This window comes from Chelonus insularis, unplaced genomic scaffold, assembly GCF_013357705.1.
Source record: "Chelonus insularis isolate UGA/USDA-ARS -01 unplaced genomic scaffold, ASM1335770v1 contig_395_pilon, whole genome shotgun sequence".
NCBI lineage: Eukaryota > Metazoa > Arthropoda > Insecta > Hymenoptera > Braconidae > Chelonus > Chelonus insularis.
Genome location: NW_023276550.1, coordinates 133,248 through 155,280, shown reverse-complemented (window position 1 = coordinate 155,280; position 22,033 = coordinate 133,248). Strand labels below are relative to the sequence as shown.

At 32.0% G+C, this 22,033-nt stretch overlaps 1 protein-coding gene across 1 annotated transcript; it reads left to right on the top strand.

The window, feature by feature from the left end:
• Positions 1–5,411: 5,411 nt before the first annotated feature.
• Positions 5,412–12,659, top strand: LOC118067650 (retinal homeobox protein Rx-like). The gene is made up of 4 exons (XM_035084500.1): positions 5,412–5,903; positions 7,848–8,104; positions 10,832–10,919; positions 11,691–12,659. Exons 1-4 carry the CDS (start codon positions 5,831–5,833, stop codon positions 12,173–12,175), a joined length of 903 nt encoding a protein of 300 aa, XP_034940391.1. The 5' UTR covers positions 5,412–5,830; the 3' UTR covers positions 12,176–12,659.
• The last annotated feature ends 9,374 nt before the right edge of the window (positions 12,660–22,033 follow it).

The window sequence follows — 22,033 nt, the reverse complement described above, 5'->3', positions numbered from 1 at the left end:
AGATCCGAGGGAGGAATCTCTATGGCATGCGTGAATGCCCCTTTATAAAGAGCGCGGAAGGTGAATTGATATAAGTGAGCGGTTATTTCGCGATCATTTGGAATTCACCCGTGAATACTCCTCACACACTAGACGCTCTTTTTACATCAATATATCGAGCTCACACTTATTCAGACACGCATTTATCTGTCGTCTACGTGATAGGATCAAAGCAACACAATTTCTTCTTATGGGAAATTTTCATGGCATATATTATTATTCTCATCTTCAGTAGTTTTCAATAATTGATCCAACTTGTTTACATTCTTGAAGATGATTAAGACATTTTCTTATAGTTATGCTTGAACCTTTATCTTCTTTCTAATTGTTCAAGCTAACTAAAGTAATGATATTTGTGATTATCATCATTGAGGTCCTTCTATTTTGGAGCTACTGAATCGACGACAACCCAGGTAAAATACCAGATATTATGAGAGATGTGGGTTCACTTGTCTTCACAAAGTATCAAGGAATTAGGTCTTCCTAGCATTGTTGAAAAATTTTCGCTTTACAAGTTTAAGACTCAAGACAAAACAATTAGTAAACCTTCAGGTCAAAATGTGAAATGACATGAGCAGACTCTTTTGTTAGAAAATGGGTTTATCCAACACTGACCTACACTTTTTGGACTACTTTTCTTAATAAGGAAAGTAAATATCACTTTACTCTCTTTCTTTTCCTGAAATTGAAATTAGTTTTTAAAACTGGCAAACATGAATTCACATGATTATTGAATTCTTCTAGGATATTTATACAAAAAAATTTGTTAACATCAACAAATTAAACACTTCCCCAAGTAAATATCAAATAAAAATAATGCGGTAAATTGTCGTTATATCCAGAAAGCTCATTTTATTAAAGTTGTAATGAAAGCTAGTTTTTTAAATCTCTGACAAGAAAAATTTGATGATAAAAAAAGGTCAATGCGTACAAAAAGAATCGTAAAGCAGTGGAGTTTTTGGAGGAAATAAAATAAAAAACAAACCAGTAGTCACAAACACAATAATTACTATCCCTTTATTTGTCGTGTTTGTTGAATTTCTTCATCCCTCTATCATCATCTTCGTCTAGTCCATGACGGGGGTTTTATAGCACAGTGCAGCCCGGATACACTGCGGTTCTCGCTCGGTAACGGCTCGTCGTGGTACAGAAGTTAATAAAATCCCAGCAGCCACACCGCTATGCCGCCGGGGGACAGTTTATTTAACAGAGGCGTATAGTTGCCTCCTACACTGTTGATATATATTTCTTCTCGTTCTCTCATTTTCCCTTTTTATTTAACGGTCTCTCTTGATCATCAGCTAGCTACTACACACTCATTGCGATACGTTCGCCAATCTTTACTTCGTTTATCCCATAAAAGTCAGCGGTTCTTCAAAGTTTCCTGCTTTTATCTGCACACGAAGTAGACACAACAATAGCATTGCCTCAGGGCCCAATAAACGACTTGATGCTCCGCGTGGCTGACTTACTCTCTGCTGATTTTATCCACTTGAAAAAAAAGTGTATCAACTACTAAATCCGCTTCCTCTCGCTTTATATATCATTATGAAGAATTAAATGGAGACTCAGGAAGCATAAAAGTAATTATAAGATCAGACGAGATAATTTGTAAAAGAAACTCCTCAAATTCATTCGTTATTATTATCATCTTACTCTTCTCTTCTCATTTTATACATTCAAGATGAGCATCTTTATTGTTACTAACTTTTGACACTCGAAGACACGTAGTTTATGGGTTTCTATAAAGCGAACGTTTGATCTTCTAATCGGCTCGTCGAGCCTATTGTCAATTGTATTGTAGCAGTTTGCCATTCATTTCTATCTCCTCTTCAATAGTCGTGTATGCTCGTCTCTTGCAAATTTAACACTCTATTTTCAAAAAGACAATTTTTATCGCACGTCTCCAATATTTATTTGCACATTTTTCAACGATTCGGTGAGATTCTGTTCTTTTATGTGTATTGGAATGAATGGATGAAATAAAAGTTGGCATTTTTTTTTTATTTCATGCTAGGAATGTCATTAAAATTGTGAAGAGTAAATTTAGTTGCATTTGACGATGAAATATAATTGGCTTATCACTAATTTTTTTGCTATCTTTATTGCCCAATTTAATTTATACAATATGAAAAAAAATAAATAAAACTTAATAGAAATTATTTTTATATTTTTTTGAGAATATTTTCAATACGTCATGCTGTTATTCGGAATAAGAAGTACTGAACTTTTGGGATAATTGCTAAAGTAAATAACTTGAAATATTTTATTTTAATAATTATGAACATAATAACATTGTATTCAATTAAGATATATTTTTATTAATAATTGCAGCTTTTATTTAGTGTACAATCCGGAAAGTGAATGTCAATCAAGTCTTGTAGGATAATATATATCCTGCTGTAAATTGCAACGTGCGGGATGTTTGTAATTAATCCAAGAATATCTCCGACTGGCGTCAATCTCTTCGAGTTGCTTGACAGACATTATAAACACGTAAAGGGTAGGTTCCTTATTTAAATTGCAATACGAAGTTGGTATTAATAATATTCAGTTATATAATATATATATTAAATCTCATCAACATATAGAAAATGTAGGTGCAGTAAGATTTGCTGCAGGCTCTCATAAATCGACATCAGATTTATTATCGAAAGCAGTTGATTAATTTTTCTTTATAATTCATAAATTAACTTTGTCATTAAAATCCTACGTGATTAGAATTGTAGTAAACATGTCCCATAGATTATTATTTACTATGATGTGTCATTCACCAAATGCCTTTCCAATCATTATTGGTAAGTACCATTATAATTAGTAAGTAATTTAAAATGCCTAAAACTTAATGAAATGAAGAAATGGAAATTTCCAATCAATGCTTTGACCAGAAATAAATTATCGCGTAATTATATATATAAAAATTGATAAAATGATCATTGTCAGATTATCTTTGAGATAGACATAATTAAAAAATAAACTAATTAAATGCTAGAATATTTGATTTAAACAAATAGAAAATGAAATATCTTTGATATGATAATATTCAAATTAATCATAGTTACTAAATAATTCAATTATTTATTTTTATAAAATTATTTTATCTACTTGAAGTTGAGTGTGTTATGTTGATAACATATTGACTAGTACTACTGATTTGTATTTCCCAGTGATAGTAGTATTAGAAGGTCGTACGGTTGTAACGATGCCATTCAAGATTTCCGATTTAGCTTACGGAAGTGTATGGAGACTAATACATTGGTGATTTGGAAAATAAAATAATAAATATAGACATTAAAAATTTTTCTTTGACTTATTCATTGAAAAAATAAATATTTATCGTTTTCTCATCCACTATTCGCAAACTAAAGTATTCTGTAGGAAAAATAAATAAATAAGTATTGATAAAATAGGTTCTTTAATTGTATTTACTTAAGGGCTCCAATATTTCTTTCAACAATATAATATAACTACTAAACTAATTTCTTTATTTTCATCGTTTACAGTTATCCTCTGAATCCCTGGATAAACAGATCACCAGATCACGGAATTTCCAATTACATCTAGTTTGTCAAGTGGCCAGGATTCACTTAACTCTACACAATAGTGAAAATTTGAAGACAGCATTTATTAAGAATTATCCATAGAGTATTGTTTTGTAGTCACTATGGTAAGTTTATTCAAAACTGGGATGAGCTGCGGATCATCATCATCACCACCACAGGTTCCAATGTATAATCGTCTAGCGCATTCTATCGTCAGAGGACAACCTTGCACTCATTTTAACCATGACGTTTATGTTTTTCAGGGTATTACCTCTGTGATGAGGGTCGAGTTGAACGAACATGTAGGGCGGTCTATTTGCATCATAAAGCCCGTTATATTGTCAGATCACCTCGCTCCACCCTACCCCTTGTGGGTGTGGCCGAAATTCACGTCCAAATGAATTTATGAGCTTTTTTAACTTATTCATACTTTGAAAAATCATCTGATATTCATTGATGAGCCAAAGGAAAAATTCAATTTGGGATTTAAATTGTCAACTGACGTGAAGAAAAATAACATTATGGATTTATCGACAATATTATGATGTTACAAACCATAATCTCTATTGTTTTCATGTGTAAACTTTTACCATCTTCTCGTTAATATATCAAGTGAAGCTTACCATCACCGAGTTACTTTAGATCAACATCAACATGCCGGACTTGTCTTAAGATTAAACTACTAGCTATAATCCTACTGCCAGGCAGAGGCGGCTCTTTTTGAATAAGTATACTAACACAGGATAATGGTGAATGCATTTGTAAGGGAATTTCCGTAGTCTAAGTTATAGATGAGTCCATGACATTGTACAAGTGCCTATGATATCGATCCTTTCTAGGTCAGGTCAAAAACAAAATTAGGACTATTTAATTAGGTGATTAGAGTTATTAATATTAGATCGGATCAGAAATGTACTTAGAGCTGGCATGGATTACAAGTTAAATGTACCTAAATTCCCCAACCTTTAACCATAGTAAAATGGTTTTGTTTTTGGGGGTTTAGGCCGATTGTTATCTATTACTTTGTGATGACGCCGGAAATTTTACAGGTTTATTTTCCAATACCGAACATACCTGTAGTTTGAAGGTCACATGTACGAAAAATAGTTGATTATTTTTCAAGATAATCGATTTTTTCATCAAATTTTATTGCATCATTTGGAACTCTCTTTTCTTAATTGATCTCTAATTAAAATTATAAATGATGTTAAGATATAATGGGCCATAAAGATATCAAAAATATGAATTTATTTGAACATAATAAACTGTTGGGAATAAAATGTACTTTGAGGAATCATATATTAAAATTAAAATGTGAAAATAAAAAGGTATAAAATTTTACATACACATTTCCACATTACTTTGAGGGGTTTACCCTATCATCTCTAATATCTCGAGATATATGTTGATATAATACAATAGAACACATGAAGAAAATCTGGAAGAGAGGAAATTATGAATGGAATTGTGGTAATAATTCCTCTGCGGTTATAATAATAATGTCAAATATCCGGGGATAACTGATGAAGTACTCTGAGTGGCCTAAAGATATAGAACTTTCCAGTATATTATAAATGGTTGGAATTTATTTTCACGGTTTTCGCGGGCAAAAAATGAACAAATCTGATAAGAAGAGATAAACGACATTATAAAAATTGTAGGAATGAGTATAAGCAACTAATGCCCGGAAAGAAGATAACAAGAGAGCGAAAGAGAGAGGGAGAAAAAGGCAGATTTACGCGGAAGAGTAAAATATTCCCCGCCCCAAGTATCATTCAACCCTCAGCTGGTGGGAGAGCTTGCGTAAAGGCGCCATCCAGCTATTGGGCTAGAGGCTAATATGGCGGTGTCAGGGTGACTTTGGTGGGGCGAGAATGCACGATATTAAGGGCTGCTCACTCGCTCTTTGGGGTAGTTTGTGTTGCGCCGTCATTTCACGCATACTCCGGACGGTACCGGTTCAGATAAGTCGTGTGTTTGCTGGCCCAAACACGCGTTACTACAATCTCTAAGGACTGAGTTTAGTTCAAGTTATAATCAGGTGGAATTTATTCAATAAAATATACCATAAAACGTGTATATTATCTACGTGCAAGTATCAAGAAACTATCAAGCAAGATTACACAAGGACATTTTTCACGTGGACTAGGAAGTTTTATTTTGTTCTGTCAAAGTGTATAACATCGTTTGTTTATTTTATTTATTATTCAGCTTTCTATTGCTATAACTGTGGAAATACGTTGGAAGATATGGCTCAAACTTGTAATCAAAAAAGAAATGTGTACACTATTGACCAGATTTTAGGCCACGCTAAAGTTGAAGGTATGTTTGTTTATAATTATTTTGTTGATCTATTAATTAGTGTTTCTTATTTATTGTAGATATGAAGTGTTGTCCTCTCAGTTAAGAAAATTCTCCCTAAAAGTTAGTGGTTGTAAAGTCTACGGATTTTAAAAATATTTGAATCATTTGCTGAAAAATTTCTTCATCGAACTGAACATTCTAAAAAAATGTTCCATGTTAAAAAAATTTTCAATGTTATTTTTTTTTAAGAAAATATTCAAGAGTCAAAGATTTCTCTGTCAATTTTTTTACATAAGTTGTCAGTAATTTTAAATCAAAATTATAATCAAAAAGATGATCTGTTATATGTTTTTAAAATGGTTATATTTGCTATAAAAATTTCTGTCAAACTATGGCTAACTTTTTTAAAAGTTTTTCTTTACGTAACTCAAGAACTATTTAATCCTTAAAATATCTATATCTTCTTTGATAACATAATTTTGCACCCATTCACTCTAGTAACGAAAAAAAAAAAAAATAATCCTTACTGATGCCTTCATTACCCAAGAAAGATATTTATCTCGTGCTCTTCAGGAAATAGTCTCAATCTTTCAAGGCACTTTATCCGCTCGACCTTTTAAAAATCGTACCCTAAATATTGTAAAAACTTTCTTCATTCAGTAAATCTCTTAATCTTTTTTACTCAAAGAAAAAATTTGATGATTTTTAATAAATAATTAAAGTACTAGAAAAAATAGAGTCGATGTAATGCGAATAATTGTTGTCCAGTCAAATGAAAAAAGCGTATTTAATTTTTTTATATTCTTTTAAATCGTATGATCTCTATAGAGCAGGGTGGCTCTGATATAACATTTAATAAAAATCAATGGAGCAAGCTTGGGCATGAAGTGGGTACCCCATTGTGCCACGTCATAAAAACATTAAAATCTCTCTATTCATGTTGGATTAGCTTCTCCAGACTCATGTGTCTGTTAGCATGCTCGTGTGAGTGCGATTACCTGGTGAATGTACTGTCTATAGCACAGAAACCGAGTGTAATATGTCTACATAAACACTAGGAGTACCTTTAGTTTGTGCATGAGAGAGTAGATAAATCTTCACTCACTCACAGAACGTTGCGTTGATGCTACGGTTTCGAAAGTAGGATTAATACTATTACCTATGATCCTCATATACATCAGTCCAATTAGTTAAAATAATAATCTCATAAAATTATTCCCCCAATTACTCAGAAACCAATGAATCCATTTGCATTTAATTTTACACCTTAATCTTCTTTTTTTCTACTTATCCCAATTATCATATCAGCTTATGAATTAATTTATAATACAATTTTATTACACAGCAATATTAATTAGAATAGTTTTACTAATTTCCTTGGTTAAAGTAGACTCAGTCAAAAAAGTTGTTGTGATTAAACATCATCATTGGAGATTGGAGTCATGTAAACACGCTGGTGAATGAACATGTGCGCTGGGTAGTTGAAGAGGTCTAGAGGCGAGAGGTAGAAAGATCGAGTCAAAGAAAAAAAATAAGGGGTTGTGTCACTACCCAGTTGCAAAAGGGGCGTGATGGAAACAAAACAGAGGATTTAATATTCGCAAATCCGTCGGTCAGACGTCATCGATACATGGATCACATTCGTAAATCGTCCGACTATATTTACTACAACGATGCAATAGTAGGAAGCTTAAAAAATAAAATAAAAAAATAATGTATCGTTGAATTTATTTTTTTCGATTCAGTACTACTCATTCCAGCCTAATATGGAATTTTTTTTTCTTCTTTCTCATCTCTACTACAATTTCCAAATCATCCCCAGTCCACTTCCGATGCATTGGTACTTTATTTTTTACCCTCATCTGCAGTAACAGCAGGGCTATCGAAATAGAGATTAAGTGTTGGAGTATTTTAAAATATTTTTGAAGATTAATTTATTTTTTGTTACTTTCGGCTTTACAGATCGTTCAATCCCATCGGATATTATGGATGGAGAGGCTAAAGATGGAGAATTGATTTCTATCAAAGATCACCCAATGCCTGATTCCCTTGATCTTGAAGAGCGAGACCGGCCGCGGAAGGTCAGAAGGTCTCGAACAACTTTCACTACCCACCAACTTCATCAATTGGAAAAGGCATTTGAGAAAACTCAGTATCCAGATGTTACCTATAGAGAAGCTTTAGCTTCAAGTCTAGAACTATCGGAGGCACGAGTCCAGGTTGGTTTAATTAAAAAGAATTTTTCAATTAGTCGTTAAATTAGTCTTTCATATTACTTTAATAAAAGTATGATTTAATAAATGAAGAATTCACTATCGATTTTCTTTTTTAGTAGGATTATATTCTTTAGGAGTTGGAAAGTTAATGAATTTTACTCCTCTTTTACCTCAGTGTTTATTTTGCGAATAAAAGACGAAGAAATTTTCAGTTATATTAGTAAGATTGTTGGTTACCAAGAGTAGCAGTGCTGAAGTATAGTAGACTGTATAGAGGATATAGAGAGTAAGAGAGAAAGTCTCTAAAGTCTCGAAAACCCACCCTGGAAATGCTTTCGCTCCTCAACCTCGTTGTAGTCCACTCAACTAATTACCAGACTATTGTTCAGCTTCTTGTCTAGTAATTTTCTTTTATGTTTCATACAACAATGATAAATTATCATGGTTGATTTTCTACTTCAAAATTGCTTTTAATCATCTGACTGCCTAAAATATTTCACAGAAAAAAATTAACAAACTTATTGGCTCTAATTAAATAATTTGCTCTTTTATTTCAAGTTTCTTTTGCATTTAATTTTTTTTTATTCTTGAATAAATTTAAGTATGTAGTAGTTAAAAAATGACCAGTAAAAAATGGTAGATGAAAATTAAAATATTAAATCTATTGTTGCGAAAACTGATATTAAAAAAATTCAAGAGTCGTTATCGGCTTGATATAAAAAAATATTTTTAAAGCTGAGCTTTTTTATTGGTATAGATTTGTTCGGAAATCATATATATGAATGGAATTATTTATTGGAGAAACAAAGTTTCATGTAAAAAATATTAATAAAACTCAATTTTTAATAATAGTGAACATTTTTACATGGTGAGATTTCAAATAAAAATTTTAACATTGACATTTAATACTCTGTATGTACGGAGTAAGCAAATTGTATAAATTGAAAATCAGAATTTTTTGAAGTTGGATATTATTATTGCAAAAACAATTAAATATTTCCATTGAGTTGAGAAAAATGAAAAATTTTTATTTTATTATTATTCTATTTTTATAGCTCAAAAACTCTTTAAAATTATTTTTTAAATTAAATCTATCAAGTTTCTGAAAGCTTCATTTACTGTTAAATTGACCATTTGGTTGATTTCATGAGCAATTATAAGCAAGAGCATTTTTATCATTAAAATTCAATTTCATATATTTTTTGCCATCAATGTTTGTTGAAAATAATAATATTTTAGCAAGTATCGACTGTAAAATAACTTTTCTGCTGTATAAAATTGGTTACTCGATTAACGTAACTATCTGACACCCGGGTAGCGCGAGTGAAATGATCAGAAGAGAGGAAGTGAGCGGGTGAATAAGCTCGAGGGAACAGAAAGCATAGGATGCCAAGAGAGACAGAGTAGCAGGGAATGGATGAGAGGATAAAGCAGGCTGTTGCGGGTCGCGACGATGGAATGCGATGCGCGGAGGGATGATTTCGCGAGGGCTGAAAAGAGACAGAGTATTCCGATTGGCCCATTGTGGTACAGCGAAGCGACAATGCCAGCAATTGGCCGTCGCTCGACAAAACCGCTAAATGATCCGCCAGGCGCAGTGGTGGCACGGCCACTTTATTTCAATCTCTTCCCCTTCTATACCCCTCAAATATCCTGACTACACCCGATTTCAAATACGTAATAGCTTGTGCGCTGCTCTCACCATTTTTTTCACATTAATGGACACGTTTCCCAACCTCTGTTCAATTTGACCTCAGCGCCTACGACGCGATACGATAATGGCTGATAGACCGATGATGCTTTTCCATCAACTGCGTGACCATTTTTCTCATTCAATGAATTTTCAAATTATTTCACACTTGAATACAATGCAGAAATGTGACATCAGATCATTTAGTAGAGCAACTGGTTGCTATCAAAAAAAACATTTAGACAAATTTTATCAAAACTCTGTTATTTGCTAACTAATTATAGAATTATAATTCAATTCTAGTCTATATATTGAGCTTCTCAATATTAATTTTTTTTTAGTTCAAGTGATTTTATTAATTTTCGACAACTGTTTTTCTCAGTAATTTCAAAAAAAAACCTTCGTGGATTATCTTTATGAAAAAATGCTGATGATACAAGTACAAAAACAATTTGCCTAGATGCACTGGTTTAATAGCTAAGCAAAAAAGAATACAAAATTGATAACAAAAGAATCAAGTCTATGCAAAACTCAGTTGGGTGCCCGCCAAAAAATTCATGACAGTTGAAGTGGAAAGTGAAAGCATTTAGATTGGTGAGGGGGTTGAAAAGACGTATGAGGAAGCTTGAAGGGGGTAAAGGGGTCCAAAAAGTCTGTTGGGGAATAAGTTGGTTGGTGAAAAGGGGGTTGCAGTACTCAGAGGTCCAGAGGAAATCAAGATAATTGTTAACAATTAACTTAATCAGCCTGGAGAGCTTTTGTTAGCTAGTCGATATACGTGCTCGTTCACTTCTTGTGGAGGTTCTCATGCTCTTTTTTACCCCTTCTGGATTACCTACATTGTCAGACATCATACGAGATGATCCCTCTCTACCATTTATATTCTCTTCCTCTCTCTTACCATCATTTTATTCTCGGATGAGTCTAATCCTCTACTAAATTGCTCGTGTTATTGTCGATGACGATAGAATAGATTTAATCATGTTTAATGAGTTACTTGAGTATTAATTTACTATTAATTCAACTATTTTTCATTGCAGGTATGGTTCCAAAACCGACGAGCAAAGTGGCGCAAAAAGGAGAAGACAATGCCTAGAGATCCAAATTATTTACATGTCAGACAAGGAGGTAAGGATGTTATTACCATTAATCATATTTGTCACAATAGTATAATTAGAAGACACCACACCTGCTTGTTGTGTATGACACGATCATTGTCACGAACAAAATTACGTTGTGGTGGTATGGAGGGTTGATATTCCAAGTAATTGCGTCCATTTCCACGGCGACCATCACCCTCGCTGATCTCAACCATCACCTTCATTTCTCGGAATATATTGATGTCTTTAGCAAAATGTCCATTTATTCATTTCTGACTTTTATTTAATGCCTGGTCGCTTATTTTACACATGAACACACTAAACTAGTTCACTATAAATCAACTACAATAGATAACCTAATTGTCTGACCATCAGATAATTTTATTTTTTCTAATGTACAATATTGATAAAAGTTTTATTTATAATCAGAGTGATTGCTAATTATCACTTGAGCTAATATTTGTTGAATTAACATGTTTGTCAGATGTAAATAAATTTTTTTTTATCAAAAAAGAAGATTAAATATTAAATAAAAAAAAATCATGTTTACCTCTTAATACTCAGTACTTATGCTTGTAGTACTTATATTCTATTCAGTAGCTTCAGAGACTCTTTTTCCCTTATTTTTTAATCAAAGCCTATCGATTGTGGTATACACTGAATATAATAGCCAAGTCTAGTCAATTTTGGAGGGTGAAATCAAGTTGAACAAAACGGATTCTCTCAAATGTTTGGAAACTTGACTAAGACTCTTCAATTTTCAATATTTTATTTACCCTCTTTTTTTTCTTTGTTCCAGACGTGAATGATTTGTCGCTCCATGCGCACTTGCTGCAGTCAGCTGGAGGCCTAACGGGTGGTGCCCCAACGGGACCAACAGCCAGTGGATTCCCGTGGTATATTCCATCAGTTTTTCCAACACCTTGGTCATCAAATACTCCTAAACTGCCATCTCTACAAGCTGCAATATTATCACAATATATGGGTCTACCTCTTCCTCAGGGTTTCGCATCCTTGAGTTCCATTCTTCCATCGGTCGGTTTTAATTCCGCCAATATTCTTGCCCACTCACAACTACAACAATCTCAGCAACGTGATCAAGTGAATTCGCCAATTCCTCAAATTCATCCGTTGTTATTGGATGTTCAAAATCTTCCACAAAATTTAAGTTCTAAACATGATCGTGATGATGATTCAACATCTTCTGAAGATGAAATGCGAAGACAGAGTGCTCAAGTCCTTAGGGTGAAAGCTGAAGAACTTATTCGAAAATCAGGAAACTAGGAAAGGAAGGAGTGGAGTGACGGCAAGTTTACCAAAGATGTGGCTGATTATTGATGATGACAAGAATGAACATGAAGACATCTGAAATTAAAAATAAATTTTAAAAGTGAATTCATTCAGAATTATTATTATTATTTTAGTTGTGAGTTATTTGTCATATAGGGTCAATAATACGTGTGAATCACTCATCGACAATCCCGCAATGGTTAGTGATACAATCTATTTTCGAGGCCATGTTGATTGTTATTAATGTAGTGGTATATACTGTCAATATACCACAACCACGATCTGTTTCAGTAATTAATTTTATTTATTTTTTAATTATTCGTTCGTTTATATAATTGATACTTACCTATCTTTCATAATTTATAGATATAAATTATTTTTACATTTCATCGGTATGATTACATTATGGTTGATTTTAACTCTATTTTTTTAACTATTTATTTTTAAGTAATATTACATCGTTGTGCGAATAATTATTATTCAGATTTATCATGAGCTTATTTGAGAAAATTAAATAAATGACAAAAAATTAGAAAAATTACTCTTTAGTGAAAAATGTTTTTTGTTTATGACTTTGTTGTTAAAGAAAATTAAAATATCTCTGATTAAAAGAATGCCCTTTTGGTCAATATTATTTTTTCTTAGTGCATTCAATGAGAAAAAAACTGTAAAATTAAAAAAAAAAACGAAAAAAGCATTGAAATATAAAAACATAATGAAAAAAAAAATGTTGCAACATTTTGTACAATATATTGTATTATATTTATGATAGAAGTAATTATATTGATGTAAATATGTAGGTAAATTATTATTATATAACGTTCGAAAAGAAAAGAACCAAATGAAAAAATATATATAAAACTATATGAAAAATGAAACACAATTGTGTCTAATTTATTTAGCAACTATTTGTCTACAGTATTGTGTATAAGTGTGTCATTGAGAACTTTGCCAAACATCTGGATTGGAAAGTAAGGAATTATTTTCATCTATTGTCAAATGAGAGAATGAGCTAAATTTTTGAGATTCTATAGATCTAGAAGTAGGAAATGATTCCCACGCGGTGCATGCCAACTCCCTATCCTTTTGTGAATAAAATGTATATGTTTTCTACAAATATATAAAGGCGGAATTTAGCTTAATCGTCGTTTGGGACGACTCAAGCTCATGTGGTTTTATTCGTTGTCATGCTGAACATTGTCGTGACACGCACAATGGCAATTACAAATCGACAAATTTATTCATGCTATCTTTATAAAATCGTAGTTGGGTTTTGGCGATCACAAGTTGTTATTATATTCCTCTAGTGGGGACGATGAGTCGTAAGCAATTATCTACTGCCACCTGTCTACTTCCATCAATTCATTAAACCGATGATAAACTCAAATAAAGGGGAAACAAGTGATCTAATCTACTGATAGCGTTGATCTACATTTATAAAAACACCTAGACGATTGTTTGATTGATATTTTTCATTATTTATTCAATAGATTATCTGTGTATGTTATTCCACTTGTTTAGTTCAAGTCTGGTGAGTGAAATTGGAAGACTTTTATTACTTGGATTATCAATTTAAAAATGTTATTTGTTTTGTTGATTTCTTGGAGTCTTAGATTTATTGAATCATCGACTCATAAAATAAGTCTGTTAGATTACATAATTAAAATTGTTTTTTCGTTATAAAATAGTATTTCAAAAAATAAATGAGTTTATCTGATTTTGATTTCTATCAATTAATGTACCACTTTGAGAATCATTACGTCATTAATCAATAAACACACATGTGATTTCTGTTTAATTTTATTTTTTTCGCTGATGTAATAATAAAATTAGTTATTTAATAATTATATTTAATTGTTCAATTTAGAATTTATAGTGTATTTTAATTTGTAGCGAGATGAAATGATCTTAAATGCTAAGTTGACAGTCACTGTTTGAAATCGCGCCGGCTTCGAAGGACAATTAGATTAAAAGCAGCACCTCTCGCGGCGGCTTGAGATCCATTAGTGCCCATTGTACCACCCCATTTGTAGCCTGTTACCACCCCCATTTAGTTCCAAGCAGCCCCCATCTCGAAGCACAGGTCCTTATTCTCAATAGTAATATGCTCACTTCATACTTACTCTCCTACCCCTTTCCTGACCATCTTATTCCATCCTCTTTTTCTTTAGATTTTATTTTTCTGTCTCTATTCTCGGATCTTTTTGTTATTCCCCACCGATGGACCTCATTTTTTCTCGCGTTGCGGGATAAAAGTCGCACCGAGTGTCGGTTTGAAAAGATTCTTGTAAAATGATCTGCATCGTTGAAACACGACTTAATGACATCCTCCTTTATTTTTATGTACTGTCAGTGAATGACATCAATTAGTCTATTATCTTTCGACGGTGAGTAATTAGGAGAATTTGCGCTATTTCAGTTATTACATCATCATCGTCATTTTCGACTTGGCTTCAATCTACGTGAGAACTTTGTCCCATTAGTGTTGGGTTTGAGGAAGAAAATGAATCTGGTGCAAATGGAACCTATGATGAAATAATAAATGCGTAAATATAAAAGTTAGGTAATTTAATAGAGTTGAAGAAATAAAATAAGTTGAATAAATCTTTGAGAACATAGTATGTTCGCACGTTGTTAACCAAAGTGTGACGTTATGCTTAAAAATTAGTGTCATTATGATGGTCCAGCATCCAGCTTTTGAGTGTACACACTTGATTAAGACCATTAAAAATCATTTAGGCATTAAGGGGTCCAGGTTCATTCGCGTCTCGATGTAGAACCCGTGAGTTTATAACACGGTAAGAATTGGTGTCTTTCCACCCTTCGTAACGTTGACAATACACCTCACGACGACGATACAAGCTTAGCCTTGTCACAATCTCTCTCTCTCTCTCTCTTGTTTTCTCGCTTGATGCTTTCAGTAACTGATATATACTGGTCGCGCGATTAAAGGGATTCTAGACCGACCACTTTCACCGATCCACCCCTAGACGATTTATTCCCTCCCTTGTCAAAGCATCAAGCTAAAGCTCCGGCAATTGATTTGACGACCCAGGTAATTTACATTTAATCCTTTTCAGTATTTTTTTCAAAACTCTTTTTAAGTTTTTCAAATTAATTAGCTTCAATTTAAATTCGTGAGAATATTTTAATGGAATAATAAATACTGGTTCCATGCATTAAAAATAATCTCTCTTGTAGGGGAATGTTTTTATTATTCTTTTCATAATTTTCATTATACTTAAACAGTTAATATTTTATCATTTAATTGCATTATTACATTTACATGTTGTTTATTATTTGTTGTCAAACAAAATGAATGTTTATAAATAATAATTGCAATTTAATTCAATATGAAAGAAGATAAAGAAAGAATTAAGCTGAGCCAGGAAAGCTGGATCTAATTTATTTAAAAATAAGCTTGATGATGGGTTGTATAATATAAAAAAAAGTTATAGAATTGGGATAGATATGTTTAGGAAGACTAAGAAAGTGAATAAAAAAGATAGATACACATTTAGTCGATGAAATTGAGCGATTTATTGCCGTAGTATAGGATTTTCAAGCAGTCAGATGATGCCCCAATGAAAAGATCAAAGCATCCGGTATTTCAAAAGTACATGACGAAAGGGGACCTTTTCCACGAGATCGATTCGACCGAATAGAGAACATTTTACGCTTGATGAAAGGTGCGTTAAGGCATGCGTGTGCATAGAACACCGTCGGGGGTCTTGAGCTTTGCTTCTCCTCTATATAAGTACACATATTGAACATTATAATATGAATTCATATGTACGTGCGATTCAATTTCTCTCATTTTGAGGAATAAAATTAGAATTTATAACTTGAATTCTATAGCGTTTTCAATAATGAAAAACATTTTGATAAGCTATACCTTGTAAATCAAACGTATATCTAGAGGCTTTATGATGACTTTGTAATCTAATAGGAATTATGAGTACTATCTATCTATGGAAAGCAGCTTATATATTTCCCACGATTCTATGACTTTGCTCTATCACATATTATCGAATTATCTACAGTAGTAACAATCATAATTATCACAATTAGTCCTATAGGAAAATTTAATTTATTCGTTCGACTTAAGTGTTGATATTAATCTATTAAAAGAAACATTAGTTCTATATAGTAACAACTGTCATGTTTCTAGCTATAATCGATAATTATTATTTTAATTATCATATTTTTAAAAATATCAATACTTATTCGTCAAATGTAATTGATTTTATTCATTATCGGTGGTAAAAATCATAAGAAAATACTTTTGGGGATAAATATTATCATAAAATCGGCTTTTTAATTATTTAAAATTGAAAAAATTTTCCGCGCTCTTTTGCAATCGATTTATCGCATACCGCGATCGATGATGCAATCGATTAGTTCTCCCGCGCATTGAAACAATAGAAGATAGAATCAAGATGGCGTCGATAATTCGCGCGGGGACCGACGCTATCCAGTTTTATTGAATGTTGTTTATATTAAACTCAGTGGTGAATGTTAATTTAGTTATAAATGAATTATAAAAGTGTAGTGAGATATTTTGAGAGAATATTTTCGATTGTTATATCATAATATACGTGAAAATGTGAACTTGAATTATTTGGAGTTTTCTGCCGGCCGGCTTCGGCGTCCATGACAGAATGGAGCATCATTTCGCAAGCTCACTGATACTTACTCCATTTATGGTAAGTAGTTTTTTTTACACTTAATTATGATTTGAATATACATAATCTATCTACGCTAATATGACTTTTATTTCAAACATACAAAATTCCATCTATATTTTTTACATAAAAAAAATAATTGGAGCAAAAATAACAATTTATCATGACTTTTTTTTTTATTACTGTAAACAATGCTCTACTTTAATACATTCAAAATAAAATAGTACATTAGCACGACTGTATAAAAGGCAATATTATAAAAAATATTTTTAACATATAAAAAATTTTCTTAGTCTTGAAAATTTTGATTGAATTTTTTTTTAATTGAAACAATACATAAGTAATGCAAAAGAATTTAGCTACCTTTAATCTTCGTTCATAGTCTATAAAAAAATCTTGTGAAAATCCATTAGAAATATATGCAAAACGGTCAAAGTGCACGTGAAGGAGTTTTTAAGTTGCTTAAAGAGTTGTAAAGTCTCATTCTCAACATTTATATATACACAGTGTAGTCTTGTAGTAGTTTTATTGTTATATATTGCAGTTAAATGCGAAAATTCTATAAGCAGGCACTCTCTTGGTATCCATTTAGCCGAATGTATAGCAAAACGGCTCATTCGTGGCGTGGTTTAATGGCAGTTTAAGGGGATTTTGGTGGGTAATTAGGGGCGGTAGGGAAAAAAGCAACTGAGTAAAGAATAAGAGCTAAGGAAGAATAAAAAAGAAAAGAATCTAAGTGTAGTGTTGTGGCGACAGTAGTCCCTATTGCTTCATCTTTTTCTTTATCTCTCTTTCTTATTTCTTTAGCACACTAAGTCTCGCGCTAAACCGTAACAAAGAGTCTTATTGCTTACACGATTATTCGCGCCTCGTCTATCTTTTTATTATGATTTTTTTAAGCCATTTCTCGACTTGTTTTCCTGCCTCCTATTACATTACATGACCAACTTGGATTGCTGTACTCAACGATCATTGACTCAAGGACACATTATTAGCATGTATATCTAACATTTGTAACCACATAATAACGAACCTATCCGTTTGAAAGTAAGAAGACCACGAGGAGATTTTTCAAGTGGGTTTTCGCGCGCGCCCCTGGGCGTGCTCTTTCCGCTTGTTCTTTCGTTTCTTTTACTAGACTTGTCGGTTCAATCGGACCTCCCGTTGTGCCGACAGATGCGAGCACCCGGGATATTATGTATATTGTCACCGCCCAAAGAGAGAACGAGATGTTTACCCACAGAAGTATATCTTTTATATTATTGTAAACGTCAAAGGGGATACGCGGTTCAGTTGCAATATACTTTGTCGATCTACTTATTTTCAATGTTTGGAATATTTATTCATAACATCATTTATCAATGGTCCATTGGCTTTTAGAAAACGGAATTTATTTCAAACTTACGTAAGATGATTTATAATAATTTCATTAAATCCATTAGTACCACATTGCCATTATAATAAATTTTCTTATTTATTACTTGATAGATATTTTAACATTCCACATATTACTGCATTGATTGGAGTGACCATTTTTTTATTTCCTTTTAAAGATTTCCGTTGTTTATTGAAGAAAAATGAATGAATTAAAAGCAGTAGTATGACTGTTAATTGAGTACAAATGGAATTAAATGGTCTATTAAATTATACAAATACAATTACACCCGAATTGTAAATACATATTTATCTGTAACAACCTTGATGGTTTTAACACAGAAAGATACTTGGAACAACTATTTAATTGAATAGATTTATGAGTAAAAAATTTGAATTTATTTATTCCTCTTATAGATTTAATTGTAGAAAAAAATTTTTTTTTACGGTACAGAATAAATGCATAGCAAGTGTAACAGTATATTAGATAGTATTTTGATAAATCCCCATATTTTTTACATCAAAGTTTCTGATCAACATGAATTACTGGTTTTGAGATTTTTCTGTATATGATGAAAGTTATTAAACGATTATCAAATATGTAAATAAAGTACATATATGCATAGTAATATTTATTGCTTCTTTAAATAGTAAATAAAATATTTCTTTCATACATCAATAATAATAAATAAAACATTTTTCAAGCTATAAATAAAACATGTATATATATATATATATATATATAACACAGAGATAGAGAGTAGCTATTATTTTCTACTTTGATATGTTATTTAATTTTTTTTCATCATTTTTCCTGTACTTTATTCCATTTTTTAAAATCCTCTGCTGATCCGCGATCGATTAGTATTAATATCGAGTGTAGTGTAAGAGGAATACGAGAATAAGTGAAAGAGAAGCACATAAAATTCGACGACGCGCTTCGTTTTCCAATTCCCGATAGAAAACGGATATTAAGTTTAGAGTAGTATGCAGTGGAGGTTTGAACCAAGATTTTTATCAGTAGGAACACGATAAGCGATTCATATTCTTTTCAATCCTTTATATATTCTTCATCATGCTCATCTTCACAGTCTCTTGAGTCACTTTATTATTCTCTTGAATCTAATATTAACCTCTAGGCTGCGTGTTATTGATTTCATCTTAATCAGATCTCAATATCTCAATTACGTTTTGAGCTATGGGCCTACGATCGTACCGTTTGTTTGCTGTTGAGATTTCAAAGCCGAAGCCCATTGTCTGCCAGCCACCCCCTAAGCTCAGTAGCGGCTTAACTTTTCATTCTCCTGTAAATTGCAGGTTCTGTATCGCAACTTGAGAACAAGAGAGAGGGGTAAAAAAGTTAAAGACCGTCCATAATGTCCATGCACAACCGTTAGTCGGGTGTAAATCGAATGAAACAATGGAATTTGCTCACTCTTTTTAATTCCATCTCACTTATACTTTATCGTGTCTTCAATTGTTTGTCCTTTTTTGTTTCTTCTATCTTCTATATTCCGACCTTTTCTCCTTCTGTACAACAGTCGTCGACGTTGCTTCTTGCTCGATAGATTATTGCGGGGAGGATTAGCCTCCAGCAATTCTCCAATTGTTAGCCGATTACACCCACCATTACTTCATCTTTTTTTTTTCTTCAACTTCTTTCACGGCTTTTCATTATATTCCTTTGCCTGATGGTATAATTATTAAAAGTTGTTCACAGATGCATGAAGCTCAATCATTTATATACAATAAGTTATTATTATCATTTTTTTTTTATTGCTAATCAAAAAAGTGTATCATATTTTTTTTTGTTAATTCTATATCAATTACCGTTTGTTTTTATTTTTATATTTTTAAACAATACATAATTTAATATCTTATGTATCCAAGAGGTAATTTTTTTAAGAGTTGAGTATAAATAACACAACTTCACTGAGAGAAATATTTAGTTACACTCAGTGGTAGATCTAGTGACTTAACCTTCTTCTTGAGCCTGTTGATTTCATGTCGTTTATTTATAATCATTGATACTATAGCTATAGTTGTTAAGGGTAGTTTCTAACGAGATAATGATGATAATAATACTAATAAATTTAAATCAACTTTTAATCGATACTTTTTTGACCAAAAATAATTATAAAAATTTTTATTTAAATTTCATTAAATAATTAAAAATTAATGTAGACAATATAAAAGAGATGATCTAGAAATGAAAATAGATGATAAATAAATAATAATTAATAAAATAACGAGCATCATTGTCGACCAAATTGATTTTGAAATGCACTGAAACGATACATACGACATAAAGCGTGTGTTGCTAGTACTAATAATGAGCATTATGTTAAACGGTCAAGCGTACAGGATGGTCTCTGTCATGGTGAAGGATCGAAGACATGAAAACCCACGAGATCAAGTGAGAGAGAGAGTAAATAAGAGAGATAGAAATGAAATGGCACGCGTCTAGTCACGTGTCGAACGTACGTCCATGACGCCTCGTTTCACCAATTGCATCCCTTTATTTAATTAGCACAACTCTGAGACATATTATCCTTAATTTACTTCAATTCCCATCGATACATTTAATAAACTAGACACACACACTATGAATAGAGAAATAAATCTTATCACTTTGATTTTTGTTGTCACTTACAATATAAGAAATTAATTGAAAATAATCGTATGGAGATTATTGTTATTATTTGGTTGATCTTTTATGCAGCAGTTGATGATTTTATTATTTTGAATAGAAATAGAGGATTTATTATGATTTAATTACATACTTAATTTTTTTAACTCATCATGTGTCAATTATGTAGCAGCAATTACAGCAGATAATAATTCATTTGGAGTAATTGTTTGTTGTTTTTATTGAGTTTGATTTAATACATTAATAATCATCATAATAATATGTAATTTTGATGAAATTAATGAACTTGTAATTTATTTGAAGCAAGCAATTGAAAAAATTAAAGATTAATTGTTTTCAGCAACTCGTTGGAGTTGATGTATTTGAGTAATTATTGAAGAGAAAAAAAAATTGTACTAGGGGTATTGAAGAGTTGAAGATAATTTAGAAATGATTTTAATTAGATCAGAAACTATAGAGCAATTTTTATCACAAGTATTTAATATCATTTTAAAATAATTTTTTTCTTTCATTGGTAATTAAATAAAATATTTATTGATAAAATTACGAGTGCATGCTCAAAATAGATTTTATTGTTTAGCTTTGTGATGGAGTTTTATTTAAAAAATATATGTCAAGGTTTATGAAGTCTATGAAGTAGGATGGAATAGCTGAAAAATTAACCCAATTACATAAAAGTGAAATAAAAAATGAAAAACAAATTAAAAGTAAAAGGTTGTTTGAATGTTATCTTTGTTAGTCATTCAGTTCTATAACTATTAGATATGGTAACTTATACAAGGATATTTTATCCTTGAGTTATTTCCGCATCCTTGCCGCGCAAAGTTCCATTCACGCATACACTGGGCTCGCAAACAGATTGCCAGGTTGAGTCGAATATATTGAAATAATCTCGGTAAATACGACAAGTTCGGTTATGAAATTTGCCGAAGGGCTTGTGACGAGCGCTCTCCACCCTCTTTCTCTCTCTCACTCTCTCTTGGAACTCCTCACTGTCGTCACATTGCACCCCACCACCAGTTCTCCTTGTCCTTGCCGCGGTGAATCTCGTCTCCCCGAGCTGCTTCAAGTGATATTTGCTCAAAATCGGTTCAATAGCAACTTGGATACTCAGTAGATCTGTTCGTCTCTTATACGTTTCAC